The sequence below is a fragment of the Metarhizium brunneum genome, chromosome 1, assembly GCF_013426205.1.
Source record: "Metarhizium brunneum chromosome 1, complete sequence".
Classification (NCBI taxonomy): domain Eukaryota; kingdom Fungi; phylum Ascomycota; class Sordariomycetes; order Hypocreales; family Clavicipitaceae; genus Metarhizium; species Metarhizium brunneum.
The window spans coordinates 7,624,433-7,641,769 of NC_089422.1; the positions used below are offsets into that span (position 1 = coordinate 7,624,433).

The 17,337-nt window shown below is 54.4% G+C and overlaps 8 protein-coding genes across 8 annotated transcripts; 4 read left to right on the top strand and 4 right to left on the bottom strand.

Annotated features, from left to right (window-relative positions):
- Nucleotides 1-110: 110 nt before the first annotated feature.
- On the bottom strand, nt 111-2,742 carry Ap1b1_0 (AP-1 complex subunit beta-1; the record flags this gene model as incomplete). The annotated part of the gene is made up of 5 exons (XM_014692754.1): nt 111-1,578; nt 1,640-2,004; nt 2,060-2,135; nt 2,193-2,377; nt 2,698-2,742. The coding sequence occupies 5 exons, from the start codon at nt 2,740-2,742 to the stop codon at nt 111-113; spliced, it is 2,139 nt and encodes a 712-aa protein (XP_014548240.1).
- Nucleotides 2,743-3,700: 958 nt separating this feature from the next.
- EMC4 (ER membrane protein complex subunit 4) lies at nt 3,701-4,448 on the top strand (the record flags this gene model as incomplete). The annotated part of the gene is made up of 3 exons (XM_014692753.1): nt 3,701-3,826; nt 3,926-4,284; nt 4,376-4,448. The coding sequence occupies 3 exons, from the start codon at nt 3,701-3,703 to the stop codon at nt 4,446-4,448; spliced, it is 558 nt and encodes a 185-aa protein (XP_014548239.1).
- Nucleotides 4,449-4,716: 268 nt separating this feature from the next.
- ITP1_1 (Itaconate transport protein) lies at nt 4,717-6,432 on the bottom strand (the record flags this gene model as incomplete). Its single annotated transcript, XM_014692752.1, has 1 exon — nt 4,717-6,432. One exon carries the CDS (start codon nt 6,430-6,432, stop codon nt 4,717-4,719), a length of 1,716 nt encoding a protein of 571 aa, XP_014548238.1.
- A 1,301-nt stretch (nt 6,433-7,733) lies between these two features.
- Stx18 (Syntaxin-18) lies at nt 7,734-8,952 on the top strand (the record flags this gene model as incomplete). The annotated part of the gene is made up of 3 exons (XM_014692751.1): nt 7,734-7,886; nt 7,952-8,637; nt 8,712-8,952. 3 exons carry the CDS (start codon nt 7,734-7,736, stop codon nt 8,950-8,952), a joined length of 1,080 nt encoding a protein of 359 aa, XP_014548237.1.
- Nucleotides 8,953-10,768: 1,816 nt separating this feature from the next.
- On the top strand, nt 10,769-12,470 carry AAT2 (Aspartate aminotransferase, cytoplasmic; the record flags this gene model as incomplete). Its single annotated transcript, XM_014692750.1, has 3 exons — nt 10,769-11,002; nt 11,116-11,175; nt 11,400-12,470. The coding sequence occupies 3 exons, from the start codon at nt 10,769-10,771 to the stop codon at nt 12,468-12,470; spliced, it is 1,365 nt and encodes a 454-aa protein (XP_014548236.1).
- A 376-nt stretch (nt 12,471-12,846) lies between these two features.
- G6M90_00g023200 (uncharacterized protein) lies at nt 12,847-13,803 on the top strand (the record flags this gene model as incomplete). The annotated part of the gene is made up of 3 exons (XM_014692749.2): nt 12,847-12,997; nt 13,062-13,119; nt 13,206-13,803. 3 exons carry the CDS (start codon nt 12,847-12,849, stop codon nt 13,801-13,803), a joined length of 807 nt encoding a protein of 268 aa, XP_014548235.2.
- Nucleotides 13,804-13,964: 161 nt separating this feature from the next.
- On the bottom strand, nt 13,965-15,623 carry NMD3 (60S ribosomal export protein NMD3; the record flags this gene model as incomplete). The annotated part of the gene is made up of 2 exons (XM_014692748.1): nt 13,965-15,447; nt 15,559-15,623. The coding sequence occupies 2 exons, from the start codon at nt 15,621-15,623 to the stop codon at nt 13,965-13,967; spliced, it is 1,548 nt and encodes a 515-aa protein (XP_014548234.1).
- A 485-nt stretch (nt 15,624-16,108) lies between these two features.
- Nucleotides 16,109-17,056, bottom strand: ESF2 (Pre-rRNA-processing protein ESF2; the record flags this gene model as incomplete). Its single annotated transcript, XM_014692747.1, has 1 exon — nt 16,109-17,056. One exon carries the CDS (start codon nt 17,054-17,056, stop codon nt 16,109-16,111), a length of 948 nt encoding a protein of 315 aa, XP_014548233.1.
- Nucleotides 17,057-17,337: the final 281 nt, after the last annotated feature.

Sequence of the window (17,337 nt, forward strand, 5' to 3'; positions counted from 1 at the left end):
TTATGTCCACTGTCACTGACACTATCTGCAATATAATCCTTCGCTTATAATGTACGCCTGACATGAAAATCCTGCCAAAACATCCGTTCAACTTCAACCTGTCTCCAATCTCAGAGCGCCAACAAATCGCCGTTACTCCCTGCCCCTTGCGCTGGTTGCAGCACAGCTTGTGGTGCATGAGCACTGACAACATAGCCCGTCATATTCCCGCTGCCGCCGCCAAACATATCCTCGCCTTGGTCTAATGTCATCGCCGCCATTTGCGTTCCAATACTGGAAAAGTATGCGTCTGCATCGCTGACTGCTTGCGACAGGTTGCCCTCCCCGTTGGCAGGGGCGGCATTACGACTCCTCAAGTCAATATTTGTAGGCTGCCCGCCACGACCAAACATGCTGATGCTCTTTTGATTATCTGCATCCACCAGCAAATTCTGCTTTTGCAACGCAGGTGATTCTTGAAGTTTCCGTGGGCGCGCTGACCGGAAGACTGTCTGGACTGGTTTGAGGTATATGGTTGCCAGGGTTCCGACATTGAGACACATTTCCTCCAAGGTCGGCGCTTCTAACCTCTCTGCTTCAGCAGTGATCGGCGGCTTGTCCCCCATGACGATCTGCTTCGCTGCGTTCATGTCTGTTGACAACAGTCGCCAATACATGTACGCTCGATCACGTAAGTCGGGGTTGTCTGTCTCCTCAGTCGCCCATTTCAAAACCCTCGGAACCAGTTCTTGGGCTCTGGTTGGTCTTTGAATGAATAGCTTCACCGTGGCTGTCAGGAGAGCCAGTTGAACCTCAACAGGCTCCTCTGAGAATGTATAGAGAAAGTCCTCCAGAAGTGCATCACTATTCTCAATACGATCGGCGTACTGTCCAATAACCCAGACCATTGCAGCCTTGGCCTCTGGTTCATCTAACGAATCGAGATGCTCGCACAAGGTGCCGATGATGGACTCGTACTGATTGGGGTATTTCCTGAAAATATTCTTGATGACCACTGTCGCCTCCTGAACAATGTACGTGACTTTCGTTGAGACAAGCTCCAATAGAAGGTCAATACACCGCTTAGCCGCTGGTTCAATCTTTATAGCCAACTTTCCTATCGCACGAACGGCCTTTCGAACAAAGTGAACGTCAATTTCCGTCGCGTATTCTCGCAGCTCGGTCAGCACCTCATCAATATTGTTTTCATTGGCAAGCATGAAAATGAGTTCCAGTTTCGTGACTTTGACGTAGATTGGGTCATTGTATTTACAGAAAAATACTCGGATATCGTTCTTTAGCACCTCGGGTCGTCGTTGTAAGATCAACAGGGCATTTCTAAGCGCCAGGTACTGGACTTCAGGGCCTTTGGCGAGAAGAGTAACTAATGGTGGCGAAAGCTTTCTGCAAAGTGTAGTGATTTGCTTTTGGTCTGCAATGTAATTCAACAGGTACAGAATAACGCGGATGCATGTCAACACAACAGATGAATTTGAGTGTGAGAGGCGTGGTGCAATGCGCTCCGCCAGCAAAGCAGCTTCGCCTGTTTCCTGTGGCACATAGGACATTAACGCCTCAAGAATGTACGTTTGACCCCATCTATTCCTGTGTTAACATGGTTCAACTCCACCAGGATTTGGGATTTTGTCAAGCCACCTACTCTGAGCAATCAGGCAAGATTGCCACCATTTTTGATGCATTGCTATAATCAATAGTGAGCTTAATAGCATCACTTCTTTCCCAGATGTCCATCAGTCCCGCCAACGCACTAGCAACAACGGTAGGATTATCATCACGTAGCAGAGAGTTTAGTCTATCGATAAGGTCCGAGCGTTCAACCATTTGTCGGTCGTGGTCGTAAAGTTTGGCAACGCAGAAGGCTGCTGTTTTGCGGACGTATGGATCGTTGTCGCGCAGCATATGCTTTACGATAGGAACTGTTGCTTCGACAAACTCTTTGACGTGTATATATGACATTGTTCGCAGTGCGAGGGCTCGTACTAAAGGATTTTGGTCTTCCATGTCCTAATAGAAAGTCAGCATCATCTTTTCCATCTCGCAGAGTTGAGGTGTCAATTACATTTTCCAGCACCGGAATGGCCTTGACGGCAATTTCCGGTCGTACTCGAGCATAGTTGACCAGGTATAAGAAGCACCTAGACGTTGTTAGTCGCGACATGGCTTGGCCAATGCTAGGCGTGTTGGCTTCGTACATCTTCTTGATTTCCAAGCTGGGAATGTGCATGCAGGCAATTATGTCCGGAAACAGCGCCACCATATCGTTATTGCTCATCGTCATGTTCGCAACGATTCTCTTGAGGGCAACTTTTTTTATCGCATAATTCTTATCCTTCTTGCCGCCGCTGTTCAGCTCGAGTCGCAGCTCGGCTACTTTGCCCTGTGGAGTTCTTAGTCTATCGAATGCCAACGGTGGCATGTACATTGGGAACACAGCCATCATCTCGCAATGGGCAGAGGATCAGGTGCGCAGGGTATAGGAAGCATATTATGAGCAAGACAAAGGCACGGAGGGCGCTGCGATGTCGCCACTGCACTTCCAATACAGGTTATTAAGCGATGTAGAGGGGTCAGTTGAGTGTCAAAGTGACAGCGGTCAGGAGTCTTTCCCGGGGGCAAGTAAAGGATAAGGTCGCAAGGTGGTAGAAAACAAAGTAGGGAGAGCAAATGTATGACAGAAGAAGATGGGAGCAAGCTTACTCGAGCAAACAGCTTTGAATCCCCGCCACTGTCTTTAGAAGACATGGTGGTGGTAGCTGGCGGTTGTGGTTATATGGCGCGATGACCCAGGACACCTGGTTACCAGGTTACAAATTACGTAGCAAACACAGTTGGCCTGTGGTGGTGGTGGTCTGCTCTTCGTCTCGGCGATAGGAGTGAATGCCGCTTCGTCACGCGACGCAAAATGCTGATGGACGTGCCGGTCGCCGGGACTCACTCGTCCACACCACCCAAAGGAGGCTGGTTTTCGCCCAGTGTATGCTTCGATGATCAATGGTCACAAACGTCAAATGTTGATAGGGCGGCACGCCCGGTTGGGAGATCCAACCAGTCAAGAAGAGATACGACCGCACAGTCTGTTGCTGTTGGCGATGGAGGGGGGGAAATCGTCACATGTAGCTTCAAGGGAAACTTTGCGCCGGCGGACCAACCCTTGTCGTGCTGTCAATAGAAACGTCGTGATGAGATGAACCCAAGCGTATGAAATTGGCAGCACTAAGGCCTTGGGTCGAGAATGGTGTGGTTCAACTTCGCCGCGTTCGTAACGACAACCAGTTGACAAGAGAGCAGGTTATAATTGTAGCCGAGTTCTCGTTCCGTCAAGCCCGAGTCGAAAGGGGTACTCGAACCAGCAGTGCCAACGTGCCGGCGTCTGCGCTCAAGCTCAAGTGCTGCCAACTTGAACGTTGTACATATACTGTCGACTGGACCTGTACCAGCCTGAGTCAGGGTTCTAGACCCCACTGTAAAGTAACCGAGCAGACACTGAGCAGTCGCATGTCCACTGAGACCATGCTGGAGCTGCCTATTTTCGGAGCACAGAGAATCCAAGGCGCTATCGATAAGGACCCACGTGCCGGAGCCACCAGTTGATACATCAACGGCGGACGCCTACTCAACGCGGTGTCTAGGCCTCAACCTCCATCGTTACTCCCACTGCAACAATCAATCGAGCCGCTTCGCGTCTACGTCTGCAATAGCAATGTCTACACCAGACTCAAACGTTCCCACCTGGGTTTCGCAGCTGCGCTCACCTCCAGGTGCCAAAGCCAGGGTCCCAGGCGTCCCCGACCCCATTGGCTTCTCCTCAGGCCCGTCGGGCTCCAAGGTACGTTCGCAACTCGGGAGGCATGGCGAATTGCCCGTGCTCTCCTCGTTATCTTCAACCTCATTTCTCTCCATTATATATTAATGATCAATGAACCAGAAACCCAACAAGGATGGGAAAAGCCAACCTCCTCGAAAGGCACCCACTGGCGAAGAAATGGAAACCCTCAAGCTTAAAAAGGCATGGGAGGTCGCCCTCGGTCCCGTCAAAGCACTTCCCATGACCGTCATCATGATGTACATGTCCGGCAACTCGCTCCAAATTTTCAGCATCATGATGGTCTTTATGGCATTCAAGAACCCCATCGCAGGCTTGATGGCTACCAATCAGGCCTTTGAACGATTCAATACCGAGAAAAACGCCGCTCAGATGTTGCAAACGAAGTTGGTGTATGTGGCGATGCAGCTTGTTGCGCTGGGAGTGGGTATTTGGAAGGTGAACTCAATGGGGCTGTTGCCGTAAGTACCTGCCGTAGCGTTTGGATGCCTCGCTGGATTTATACCGGGGCTGTAGAAGGACATTTTTAGGCTAACATGGTCATTCTGGCAGGACGACGAGATCAGATTGGTTAATGTGGGAGTCATTGAGGGAATCTGTGGACAAGGCTATCACTGCATTGTAGCGGTTTCGGTATGTACTATCACCAACGAGATGAAACCCGTGTCAAAAGCGGAACAAAAAGAAACAAGGAAAACAAAAGACGGACAATATATTTGAATAAATGTCCTCGCTCCCGCTATGCTAAGTCTCTGTGGTATGGTATCTTTTACATTCCCCGCCTGCATGTTGAGACGGAAATTGTCATTATCATCAATTCATCAATTGGTTGCTTAAAATGCTCGGCCACAGCGTCACCTGCCTTTCCAGTCTCGCATCGTCTTGGCAAGAGTCTAGTTGTCTTGCTTGTCTGCCTTTTGCCTTGCCCTCTCTGCCCTCCAGCGAGGACCACGCTTCTCCAGAACGCGCAACCCAGGTAGGCATGCGACCATCAGCAAAGCCAACAAGGTGAATGTCCAGCCGCGGCCCATGGCATCAAACATTTGGTCGACGATGGCGGTGGCGGCAGCGCCAGAAAGACATCGGGTCAGATTGTTGGCTGCGGCGGCCGTGGCCGGTGCGTCCTCGTTGAGGTCGACCAGCAGCGTGTTGAGGACACCAAACGACGACGGCACCAGCATGCCGACAATGAAGAGCAGGACCAGCGGCACAGCCACGGTTGTTTCGGCCTCCAGCGACCACCCCCATCCGATGAGGGCAGCCGCTCCAACGGTAATGGCAGGATACAGGGGCTGTATGCGAGCAGACTCAATGGGGAAACTGAGCATGTCCTCTCCCCTCTTGCGGCTCGTCGCCATGCCCAACTTCTTGGCGATGCGGGCAAAGTTTCGGTCGAGAATGTGCCCCTGCAGCAGCATGACCATGCAGCAGCCCACGCCATAGGGGAGGTAGCAGAGGCCTACCTCGAGGTCGTCGTACTCGTAGATTTCCTTGAAGAGGATGGAGAGCGTGGCACCAATGAGGATGAAGTTGACGTACATGATGGCGGATATGAAGAGGATGAGCCCCTCTTCCTTTTGGAAGACGATGGAAAGAGTGCGCAGGGGATTCGGCACGCGAATCTTGACCTTGGGCGCCGACGCTGGCCTCTGGTTGACGCCGCCCGGCCGCAGGAGATCAATCACCGTCATGTTCCATCTTGGCGGCGGCACAGAGCCGTTGCCGACAACATTGCGACATGTTTCCGGCACAGACAAGACCCATGGGATGAGCCACACGAAGACGAAGATGGCACAGAACCAGAAGATGGAGGGCCATCCAAGCTCATGGCTTAGAACGCCGCCCAGGACCGGCCCGACGGCAGGGCCAAAGTTGACGCCCGCGCCGACAAGTCCCATGTAGCGGCCGCGTTCTTCGCTGGAAGCAATGTCAGCAACAACGGCATACGCCAGGGCGAGGGTGCCGCTGCTGCCGGCTGACTGCAGGCAGCGCAGGACCAAGAGAGCAGTGTAGTCGCGCTGCAAGGCCAGTCCGATGTTGGCAAACAAGTAAATGGTAAAGGCCAGCGTGAATGCTGGACGGCGACCTGCTGTATCGCCAAAGTCGCCAAATATGGTGGGCGCCAGCCCCTGGAAGATCATGTAAGTGGTCAAGGTGAGGTTGATCAAGGCGATTGACACGTTGAGGTCGTCGGCAACGGAGTCCAGCGCAGGAAAATAGACGTTGGCCGTCATTGGCGAGATGACGCTGGCAATGGTGACCATGGTAGTAATCCATATCTTGGTCCGGCGTGGGAAGGCACTGTACGGCGCGCTGGCAACGCGAGACACAGCCTCGACATCATGTGAACCCGTGAGGACCTGGCTGGCCGGGACGGTTGCCATCTTTTCGAGAATGGCGGTGGGCACACGGTGCAGGTCAGGTTGGTGAACGACTTGGGGTGGCGGTGGTGACGATGGTGTTGACGGCGTCGATACAGCCCGTGATACCGGCTCTGCCCTCAAGCTTGGCTCTGCCGCCGGCGCCGCGTCCACCGGGTCCGTGGCGGCGACGGCCCTCTGGCAATCCGGGTCGGACACGGGACCATTGGGTTCCCTCTCATGTTTCATTGCCGCAAACGAGAGCAATGGACGACGACCCCATGACCTGTATTATGCATACACTGGAGAGAAGAGGCTTGAGGACGGGAGGAGAGGGACAGGCAAGGTATTAAAAATAAACCAGAGTGGGAGCCAGCTTCGGGCCCGGCGCCATATCGGCAGCACCAGCTGTGGGGAGAGATTGTCTGTGTTGTCTGGTGGTTTGACTCAGGCCCGGCCACTTGGTAATATGGGGACATGGACGTCCAAGTGGATGACGTCCGGTGATAAAGTCCGTGTCGTCGTCTTGCATTTCCGACTTTGGGTTTGTTGTATGTACATACATACGTAAGTTTGATTAGCGTCAAAGTCAACGTCCCGTCTTGTCTCGTCTGGCCGGGCGTCTTCATTGTCCCAGCTTTGCCAGAGCGGCTGCCAGCAAGAAGATTGAACCGAGTGTGAAGCGTCGAATGACGACTTGCAAGTAGTGCTCGGTCGACTTCCGTTGATTTTTGGCGCTTGCCAACAGACAGTCTGGACAAGTCCTTTTCCCGCCTGGTGGCGCACGGCCAGGTTCCGAGCATCAAAAGGGTCTGGTACTCGGTACTTGTGAGGCAGCCAAGGACCGGGACGGCGAACTTGTCTCAGTATTTAGGCGATGGAGTGGGAGAGATGGAAAAAAAAGAGCGTACTGAACCCACTCAAGCACCTGCGAGTAGCCATATTGCGAGCAATTTGATGCGGCCAGACAACTGCACCAAACGTCCACAGTGATAACCTTGCCTCCAGGTGTTGGGGGGCTTCTGTCGCCTGCATGCCTCTAGAACGAATCCAACCAATGACTCGACGGGAACCAAATTGATACTCGAAGCTAGGGCTAAATTAAGCATGCCATGAACTCTTTCCGACCACCCACCCGTTGCCGATCGCAGCTTCAGTTCGTTCGAGATTGGAATGAAATTTATGCCGAGTGGATGGAACAACTACCGCCACCGGCGTGATGGAGTCTCATTGATGCCACTCTGAGTTTGATTTTTTTTTGTCCCTCCCTTCTAACTTGTCAAGCGAGGTCTATACGAAGTAGTACACCTAACATGAATGTCAGAGCCGCATCTGGCGGGAAATCGGGCTCAAGGCTCCGCGTCATCACAACTTGCACCTGGGTCGATACACTGTGTAATGACTAAGCAGCATTTGGAGAGCTCCCACCTTACACCTTACACCTTACGTAGCCAATCTCATCCCACCCGACTGCTATCGTGACAGCACCACAAGCCACGCAGTTGCGCTGCATACAAAGGAGCTACCCGGCATTATTGTGCCGGTCAACCATGGCTTTCTCGGCGGCATCCCATCTCCCGTCCACAGACCTGACCGACGACTTCAATCATGCACTGCAAAAGCACAACGCCGCACCTACATCAGGCAAAGCTGCTCTCGACGTCGACGTACTCGAAGGCTTTGTCAAAGAGGCATATCGCATAGTCAGTCCGCCCTTGCGAGGAAATTCCCATCACCCCAATTGCTAATCCCAATGTGTTGGCTACAGAACTCGCACATTACCAGCTTGCACAAGGAACTCAGGGATGTCCGACAGGCATACCTATCGACAGCCCAGCCGCGGAGGACACCTGGCCGCACGGCTCATGGCCCGCCCCAGGTTTTGACCGATCGCGAGCGGGAAGACGTCGACGTCAATGCGAAGCAAATGATTAGAGAGCTCAACGCGAGCATCCGTGGCCTGGAAGACGCCGAGCAGCTTCGCCGAGAGACGGAATCAGCCCTCATTCGGAAAAAGTATGCGAGCGGCTTTAGTGCCTTGAGTTCCTGGGCCTCGGGCGGCAGCATCTCAAGCAGGTCGCCAGAACACGCAGCGGCGGAAGCCCAGGCCCAACAAACAGACATGCACCGGGATGGCATACTGTGGTACTTGCGACAGAGGTTGGAGCTGTGCTGTCGCACGCAGCAGGACATGATGGAGACGAGGTTGACGAGAGAAGTGGAAAAGTCTCGCGGCATGCTATCCCCTCCGGTCGGAGATTTCGCGCCCTTTCCGCCCGTGTCGAAACAGGCGTTTATGGCGGCCGCCATTTCTGAAGACCCGGCCTTGGCAGGCGAGACGGCCACTCAGGCGTCTGCACTCACCCAGGGCCTGACCGAGGAGCAGTTGCAAATGTTTGAGGAAGGCAATCAGGACATGATGCAGCACTACGAAAGCACGTTGGACAAGGTCAGGTATGTGCCGTCACCCACAATTCTTTTCAGTAGGGTGTCTCTTCGTGTCTTGTTTTGTTAACGTAGTGTGGCAGAACTGCAGAAAAGTCGCTGGTCGAGATTTCCGAGCTTCAGTCCCTTCTGGTCAACAATCTAGAGATCCAATCCGAGCACATTGAGCAGCTTGTCACGAACTCTTTATCAACTGCGGAGAACATTGGCGGAGGTAACAAGCAGCTGGAGAAGGCTACGAAACGTCCCAGCACGGCACGCTATACCTTCTTTGCGGCCAGCGGGTTGTGTGCTTTCCTGGTGCTGTGGGACCTCATCATATGAAGGAAGGGCTGGGCTTGCCGACGTTGACTATAAGAATCTAGCAACAGAATCTCGCTCGGACTTGGAGATGAGGAGGTGACTGCGAGCCGAGCATGTTGATTAAAAGAGAAGCCATCTCCGTTTAAGAAGTAGTGTGGACTATAATACAGAGTCGCTACGGTGCCGGGCGGGGAACATGTGAAGGAAGACGGGCCCCTTTGTCGAGTTATGTATTGCTCCTTGCATGTGTGGGGGACTTTGAAATGGTTGATGAGCCACCCCCAGATTTTTTCCAACCCCAGATTCAGACTCGCAGACTCGGGGACGTCGATCCACTCCCCATGAAAAAGTTCAAGGTCATGGGGACAGTAGTATCTGCAAGTTTCAGATATCAATGTACATGCATCTAAGTACATACGTTAAATAGTGCACGGTGGCTTTTGCCTACCTTTGCAGTGGGACGTTCATAAGTTTCTGGGGGCCGTTGCCACCCGTTCATCTCGGAAAGGCGCGGGGCCGCGGGCTCCTAACCTGGGAGAGCGCGCTCCGTGGGCAGCGAAGCAGAAAGGTACATGTATCAATTGGTCATTACTTAGAGACAATGGTCAGGAGACCGGAGAAGGGGTGCCAGGCCATGGCGGGCGAAGCCGGGGAAGTGTGGGTATACCAAGACGAGAGATAAGTCATAAAATTGAATGGACGGCTCGAAGGAGGAGGACACACCGTGCCTGAATAGATGATGTTGCGCAGTGCCCGCAGGCAAGCCACGGCAAATTCATGAATGAGCTTAGGAACTTGAGGCGGGCTGCATTACGCATTAGCAAGACGAATTCAGATGGTGCATTATTACTATTATTAGTACAGGCATTATTATTCTACATGCCAAGAAGGAATCGCATAAATTTGTAGTTGTGCATTTTGTGTTTTGCAGGATGCTCCGCGTTCCGTGCCACTCACTGTGCTTGCCATGGCAAAGTGGCACATGTCAGTCAACTGCGCTCCGGGGCCCCGTCTCCCACGGCAGCGGCAAGCGGCAGCGGCAGCGACCAGACCTGTTTGCTGCTGGCCCTTGGGGCAGAGTCCGACTGTCGAGGCATCATCTGGGCCCGACACCCGCCCCGGCCACACAGGCCACATCAACGAGCACTTGCGAGCCCGTGAGAGCCGAAGGGCCTCGGCCAAAACGACGCCCATGCCACGCACAGAAGCGCTGGGGGCTCGGCATCTTTGCCCACCTGCGGGCCATAAAAGCGCATTCGACCCCCGCGCGCGATGGCGCCGCCCGCCGCTTTCGGGACCTTGAGAGTCGAGACGTCGACGCCGCGATCCTGAACATTGACTCAACCTGTACGTTCCATGTCCATGTCTGCCACTGGCCCCTCCGAGGGCTGCCGAGCGCTGCATCTGCACCTTTGCGTCTGCCGCCGCCCTCCAAGAGCCAGCCACTGGTCCTTCCTTGTTGTGCGACAAATGGACGAGGGCGGCTGCAATGACACCCCTGTGCATTCGGACACTGAACATTGACACTTCATACTTGACACTTGCCGCGCTGCGTGATCGCTCGAGCTCTGGCTAACCTCCAACAGCCCGCCGCTGCATCCTCTTGCGTGTCTCAACTAGACTAGGCCCTGACCCTTGCTCTACGGGGTGAAGACCAGAAGCGGCCGTCTTTGTCCTGCGACTGCGACTGCGACTGCGGAAGCTGGAACATTGAAGAAGCGCAGACTACGGACAACGGAGGAGAATTGGCCTGTCGCCAAGTCCCAGTCGCCCGTCGCCCGTCGCCAGTCACCATCAGCCCATTAGTTATTATAGTCACCCCACTATCCTCGCCATCATGGCTCCTCCATCCTCATCCTCATCCTCGTCGTCGTCCTCTGCCTCTCCGTCTGCCTCGCCTTCTTCATCGTCCTCGCTCGCGAGAATAAACAACATTGCAAACCACATCTCGCCCGCCATGGCCTCTGCAACTAGCTTCCCCGCCGACACCGTGCCACAGGCCCCCGAGGATCCCCTCTTCGGCCTCGCACGCGCTTACAAGGCTGACCAGAGCTCCCTCAAGGTCGACTTGGTACGTGCCACGAGACAGGGACGGTGCAGTAGCACTGGCTTTCGAGCTTCAGATTGCTTTTCTACTTGGCTTGGCAACGCTCCTGCTGTGCAATGCTAACGCTGTGCGAATAGGGAATTGGCGCTTACCGCGACGACAATGCGAAGCCCTGGGTTCTCCCCGTGGTCAAAAAGGTACGTGATCAAGCTGCCTTTGTTTGCCCTTTGCCCGGTGCCTGGTGCCTGATGTGCCTGATGTGCCTGATGTGCCTGATGCTCCGTCAGCCATGGCCACTGGTCGTGACGAAGCCATCATGACGCCCATGCCAACACCAATGGCCGCCCCAGTCCGCTCCAGAGCTCCCCGCATGCGTCACCACCAGACCATGGCTCATGGCTAACACCCGCCGCTCTGCCAGGCTGATGAAATTCTCCGAAACAACCCCGAGTTGAACCACGAATATGCCCCGATTGCCGGCATTCCCGACTTCACCTCCAAGGCTGCCGAGTTGATTCTCGGTGCCGACTCGCCCGCCCTCCAAGAGAAACGGGCCACTTCAATCCAGACCATCTCCGGCACCGGCGCCGTCCATCTTGGTGCCCTCTTCCTCGCCAAGTTCTACAAGGGCAACAGGACCGTCTACTTGTCCAACCCGACCTGGGCTAACCACAAGCAAATCTTTGGAAACGTCGGCCTCCAGGTTGCCGACTACCCTTACTTCTCCAAGAAGACCAATGGCCTGGACTTTGAGGGCATGAAGGCTGCCATCCAGGCTGCTCCCGACCGCTCCGTTATCCTGTTGCACCCTTGCGCCCATAACCCGACCGGTGTCGACCCTACCCTCGACCAGTGGAAGGAGCTGGCTGTCATTATCGCTCAGAAGAAGCATTTCCCCTTCTTCGACTGTGCCTACCAGGGCTTCGCTTCTGGCAACCTCGCCCAGGATGCCGCCGCCATCCGCTACTTTGTTGAGCAAGGATTCGAGACCGTCGTATGCCAGAGTTTCGCCAAGAATTTTGGCCTCTATGGCGAGCGAGCTGGATGCTTCCACGTCGTGACCAGCCCCGGACCTGACGCCAGCACCACCATCTCCCGCATTGGCTCCCAGTTGGCCATTCTCCAGAGATCCGAAATCTCCAACCCTCCCCTGTACGGCGCCCGTATTGCTGCGACCGTCCTCAACGACCCCAAGCTCTTTGCTGAGTGGGAGGACAACTTGAAGACCATGTCCGGCCGCATCATCACCATGCGCAACGAGCTGCGCTCAAGACTCGAGAAACTCGGCACCCCTGGAACGTGGAACCACATCACCGACCAGATTGGCATGTTCAGCTTCACTGGTCTGTCAGAGGCCCAGGTTCTCAAACTCCGCGAGGACTACCACATCTACATGACTAAGAACGGTCGTATCTCCATGGCCGGCTTGAATTCGAAAAACATTGACCACGTGGCTAGTGCAATTGACAAGGTTGTGAGAGAGGGACAGTAAAAAAAAGTACGAGACGAAATCACATGGATGAAGGAAAAGGAGGAAGCCATGATTTTTGTGTTTACATGTAGCACGTTTCATTTGTACAAGGGGCCAAGAGCTGGAACACCCGGTCTGTGTACTAGAAATATAGAGGTTTGAATAACGCACTAGGTAGTAGTGATGAAGGTTTCGCGGCAAAGACAATAATGGTTTATGTGATGTGACGGAACGTGGTGTGACTCGATTTGAAGGAATAACCACTCAACTCACGTACCTTGCCTACCCTTGACAAGTCATGAAAACCTCACCCCACGCCACTTCACTCAACACATGAACAACTACTTTTAAACAAAACACCATCAGCCACAAATCACCATAGCCACCATGCCCGACGATGCCGCGCAAACTCCCCTGGAAAACGGAACCCCAGGGCTCGCCGCCAACCACGACGCCCAAGAAGCAAAGCCCTCGTCCTGAGCCCTCCACGTCCACGCGAGACGCTTCCACCCGTCCGCTTGTTTCGCGTCGTCGCTCCCCGGAACACGGTAGTACCTACCTCCCGCCACCCGAAACCCCTTCCCGTGCAAAAGAGCTAACCAGGAACAAAAGGTGCCAGCAGGATACGTAGTCCGTCTACATCGCCGCCTCCAGAGCCGCCAGCCCAGCAGTAAGTAAAAGAGAAATAAATATCCAGTTATACGCCCGCACCTCCGCGCCGCATCCGCTCACTCATCATCCCCCGGGGGGGAAAAGGTTCATGATTGCCGGGCCAGCAGGGGACGACAGGTACCGCATGGTGGAGGACGAGCTGCTCGCCACGGCGGGCCTGTTCACCGCGCACCTCCACCGCGCCGAGTACACGCGCCTCAAGAGGCTTGCGGCGGCGCAGAACGCGGCGGCGATCCGGGAGATGGAGCGGCCGGTGGTGCCTGGGCCGGCGACGGCGACGGCCACGAGGCGAAGGGGGCGTGCTGCGCGGACGGCGGCGCGGCGAGGGCTGGTGCGCGGCGAGGGGACCCGGGGGGGAAGCAGCCTGCAGGGATTGATGGAGACGCCGCGCGGGGAGGGTGCGCGCTTGACGGGCGTCGGTTTGGGCGCGGCGTCGCGGCTGCGAGAGGCTGTCGTTTCTGCTCGTCTGCCGGAGGAGGTTGGGGGCAGCAGGGGGGATGGCGAGGCGCCGTCTTTTGCTGGGGCGGTGGATGATGACGATGGCGATGATGATCCTTTTGGCGTCAGGCAGAGGCGGGTGAGGCGGGAGAAGTCGAGGGAGCAGATGGTCAGGAGGACGGGTGAGCGGGAGACGCGGTCGCCCAAGAGGCCGGAGCGGGATACGATACCTGGCTTCTTTTGAGATGGGGCGGCAGAGCTTACAGAGTCACGGTTATGAAGGCGGGTTGCGAGAAATACACGACTTGGGATACCTAGATATGGGGACATGGACGTCCAGCAGAAAACGCCAACGTTGATTTTTTTTAATTCATTATTTTCTCTTTTACCCCCCAGCCACTGCCATCAAGACTCCTGCATTGTGAGCTCGTCAAAGTCGTCTAGCAACTCGTCCATATTGACGTGTGGAGTACCGTCATCCTCGTCCTCCTCTGTTTCCGCAACACTCATCTCCTCCTCTGCTCTCTTCTTCTCGTTCTTGTAAAGAGCCATGGCAGCACGCAGCTCCTCGTCCTCTTCCACATCCCGCAAGAACTGCTCATACTCGCGATCCATGCGATCTTGATCCGCCTTCTTGGGCAGGAGCTCGCCTTCGTCCTTGCCCATACGCCTGAGCTTCCAGTTGCGGCGGCGGTTCTTCCGGCGACGCGGGTAGTGCTTCTTGACTAGCACCACGTCAGGGATGGTGGACGAGTACGTGTTGGACTCTTCGATGGCCTCGTACTCGGGGTTATTGAACATGGTGCCTGTCAGGAGGTACCCCATGGCGGAGTCGCCGGGTTGAAGAAAGTTGCCCAGGTGTGTTCTCGTAAAGTACGTCTTGTCGTTGACGCCGAGGTCCGATGCTCTGGCGACGGTGGCTTCGGAGAGGACCCATTTTCCTCTCCGGGTGTTGGTGAGCTCAATGTCCATAATGATGAATTCCACTAATTCATGAGTATTGGCGAGCGATCTGAAGGGGGCGCGCCAGTATATCGGCGAGGCAATATCGGCGGTCTGGAGGGTCTGGGGGTCCATCAGATAGACCGAGGTTCCAATCTTGTGGCACAGGACGAGGGGCGAGATGTTGCCGGATTGCTTGGCGAGCTTGATGGGCATGGCAACCAAGTCGTCTCTGCAAATGGGCACAATCTCTGCTGAATAAGAAAACTTGTACGACTTTTTGGAGGTGTGGACATCCTGAGAAATGAGCTCCTGGGATGCCTTGACCGTGACGGGTACAACCGAGTTCAGAAAGTCGATAAACTTTTCAGCCTGGTTCTTTTGCGAGAAGAAGAAATCAATACCGTCCTTGGCCTCTTTGATATTGAGCGTATCTCTGTGGGCGTTGTGTTTCATAATGAGTTGTTCCAGAAACAAAAACGTTCTCTTGTGCAAGACCTTTTGTCGCACCTGCACACACGCCCTCCAGACGTTGGCCGTATATGACTTGGCGCACTCGGGGCACTGCTGAGTCGCCACCACGTAGACAACCTCAAAACTCTGCTGGAGCAAGACGCCATCCTGCACGGCATCCTGGATCGTCAGCTTGACCTTTATTCTTCGAGAGTGTGGCTCCGTCCAGACAAAGCTTGCGTCAACGATGCGGACTTTGTGGAGACCCCGTAGTTTCTTGAGACACAGGGCCAGCAGCTCGCGGGATTCGGGCATGGCAACAATCCAACTGGTCGGTGGGAGCAGCCATCGATCGCAGTCCCGGCAGAAGTTGAGCGTTGCTTCGCGCTGGATGCCTTGGGAGATGTCGACGGTGAGTTTGACGCAGTTGAAGCAGAGGGCGCCGGTGGCAGTCGTTCCGTCAATAGGGGCGCCGCAGTTGCAGCAGAGAATACTTGGCACAGTTGTCAAGTTAGTCATTCGTCTCGCGAGGCGATTTTCGCCCACAGAACCGACAAAAAAGGTCGGGCGAAAAAAAAGGGAAAATAAAGGCGGCGGAACTTACGTCGCGGCTGTCTGCTGTGTCGCCGGCCCAAGAGGGACGGGAGCGTCATCAAGATCCATCGACATCTTGAATGGCCAAGATTAGACGCCGGATGAAGATGAGGATTTGGCCGAAGTGAGATTGACGCCGAGTTTAGGTAGACTGGGACCAGTAGACGACTTGGCTTGGTGGTGACTCGCGGGGGTCAAGAAAATTATTTGCCCCGCTGCTTGATAAGCGTCTGAAGAATCTTATCGACGGCGGGGGCGAGAAACCACCATTAGACGGCGGAGGGGAAGCCTGTGTGTGGGCCAATGGCGGCCAACCGAAATCGAGACTGGCATGACAAACTGACAGGACATTCACGCGGATCAAACCAAAGACTGAATTGAAAGTACCTTGTGAATTGAGGCAACTATCAAATACATGTCAGAACAGTGCTCGTACATTTCACCGTGCGTGATCCTTCATTTACGAAGCAAGTAATTTGCAAGTATCAAATATCAGATCCTGCCAGTCAATACAACGCTATGCGAATACATCCAAGATAAAACCCATGGCAACAAATCCCTTAGAAAATCTTGCTCAAGACTCTCGTGACGCTCTCTGGCTGATCCTGTGCCATCTTGTCATCCCTTTTCACCTGTTTTACCTGTTTAAACGACCGCTCACCCTGTTGTACAGGCTCTTCCTCCGCGTCGGCAGCCTTCCTCTTCTTCGCCTTGGCCTGCATACCATCCAACATCTTGGCTCTCTCCACGTTCCTAACAAATTCCTTGTTCTCCTTGGTCGACTTGCTAATCTCAGCTCTCATGCGGCTTGTCCTCTCTGCGTTCTCGGTAGTGATTTGTTCCGTCAGATTATGCCACTTGAAACCTTTCAGATAGACCAAGTTCCAGATGTCGTCGCGGAAAAAAGATCCCTTCTTGCCGCCAACATTGTGTCCGTTTAATAATTCGCATGTAGCCTTTGCTTCCTTCTTCTTAACGAACTCGACCCATCCCTCGGTGAATAGCACCCTCTTGTTGCCGCCGGCACGCTTTCGTCTGGCGCGGACAGTGGGATCCTCGGGAGCAAGGAATATCCGATTTAGCCTCCCATATGGCGACAGGAGAGATCTCAGGGCAGAGGGCTTCATCCCTGGCGGTATGCGGGACATGTACACCACGCCAGATTTCTTAATGGCTTCTTCAGAAGCGACGAGGTTCTTTTTTGTCAAGGGCTTGGTGATGTCGGGAAGGCCCGTCTCTAGCTTGGGCAATTCTTTTCGAGATGTTGATTTGGACTCCTTGACCTGTTTTGAGGAATCGCCTTTCTGTCCATCCTGTTCGATTGAACCTTGGTCATCGCTGGCACTCCGGTCGACGTCGCTACCAGCATCTTCATCATCACTGTCAACCCGGCGCCGTTTTGCACTGCGACGGCCTTTTGTTATTTCATCGTCGGAGTTGTAGTTGTCAATTTGATCATCGTCGCTTTCGGGGGCATCCAGAAACTCGTTTCTCTTTTCCGGGGCCATTCTGGCTGTGGTTGTGCTGGCAGGACGAACTTGTCGTTGCAAGCTGTTTGGGAATGTCAATCGACCAGAAAAAAAGTTGCCGTCGAAAGAGCGATAACGATAAGAGGCTGCGCAGAGTGTAGGTGGGGCGCTGCCGTTGGCTGGACATGGAATACTAACCTAGCGCCTGCACTGGCTTTGGGTGTCAACTGCTCACATCAATGTGCAGATGGTGAGCCCCGCTGTCGTCTTTCTTTCCAGAATCGCTATCATGGCAGTGGCTTGACCCCGCCATGGGACAA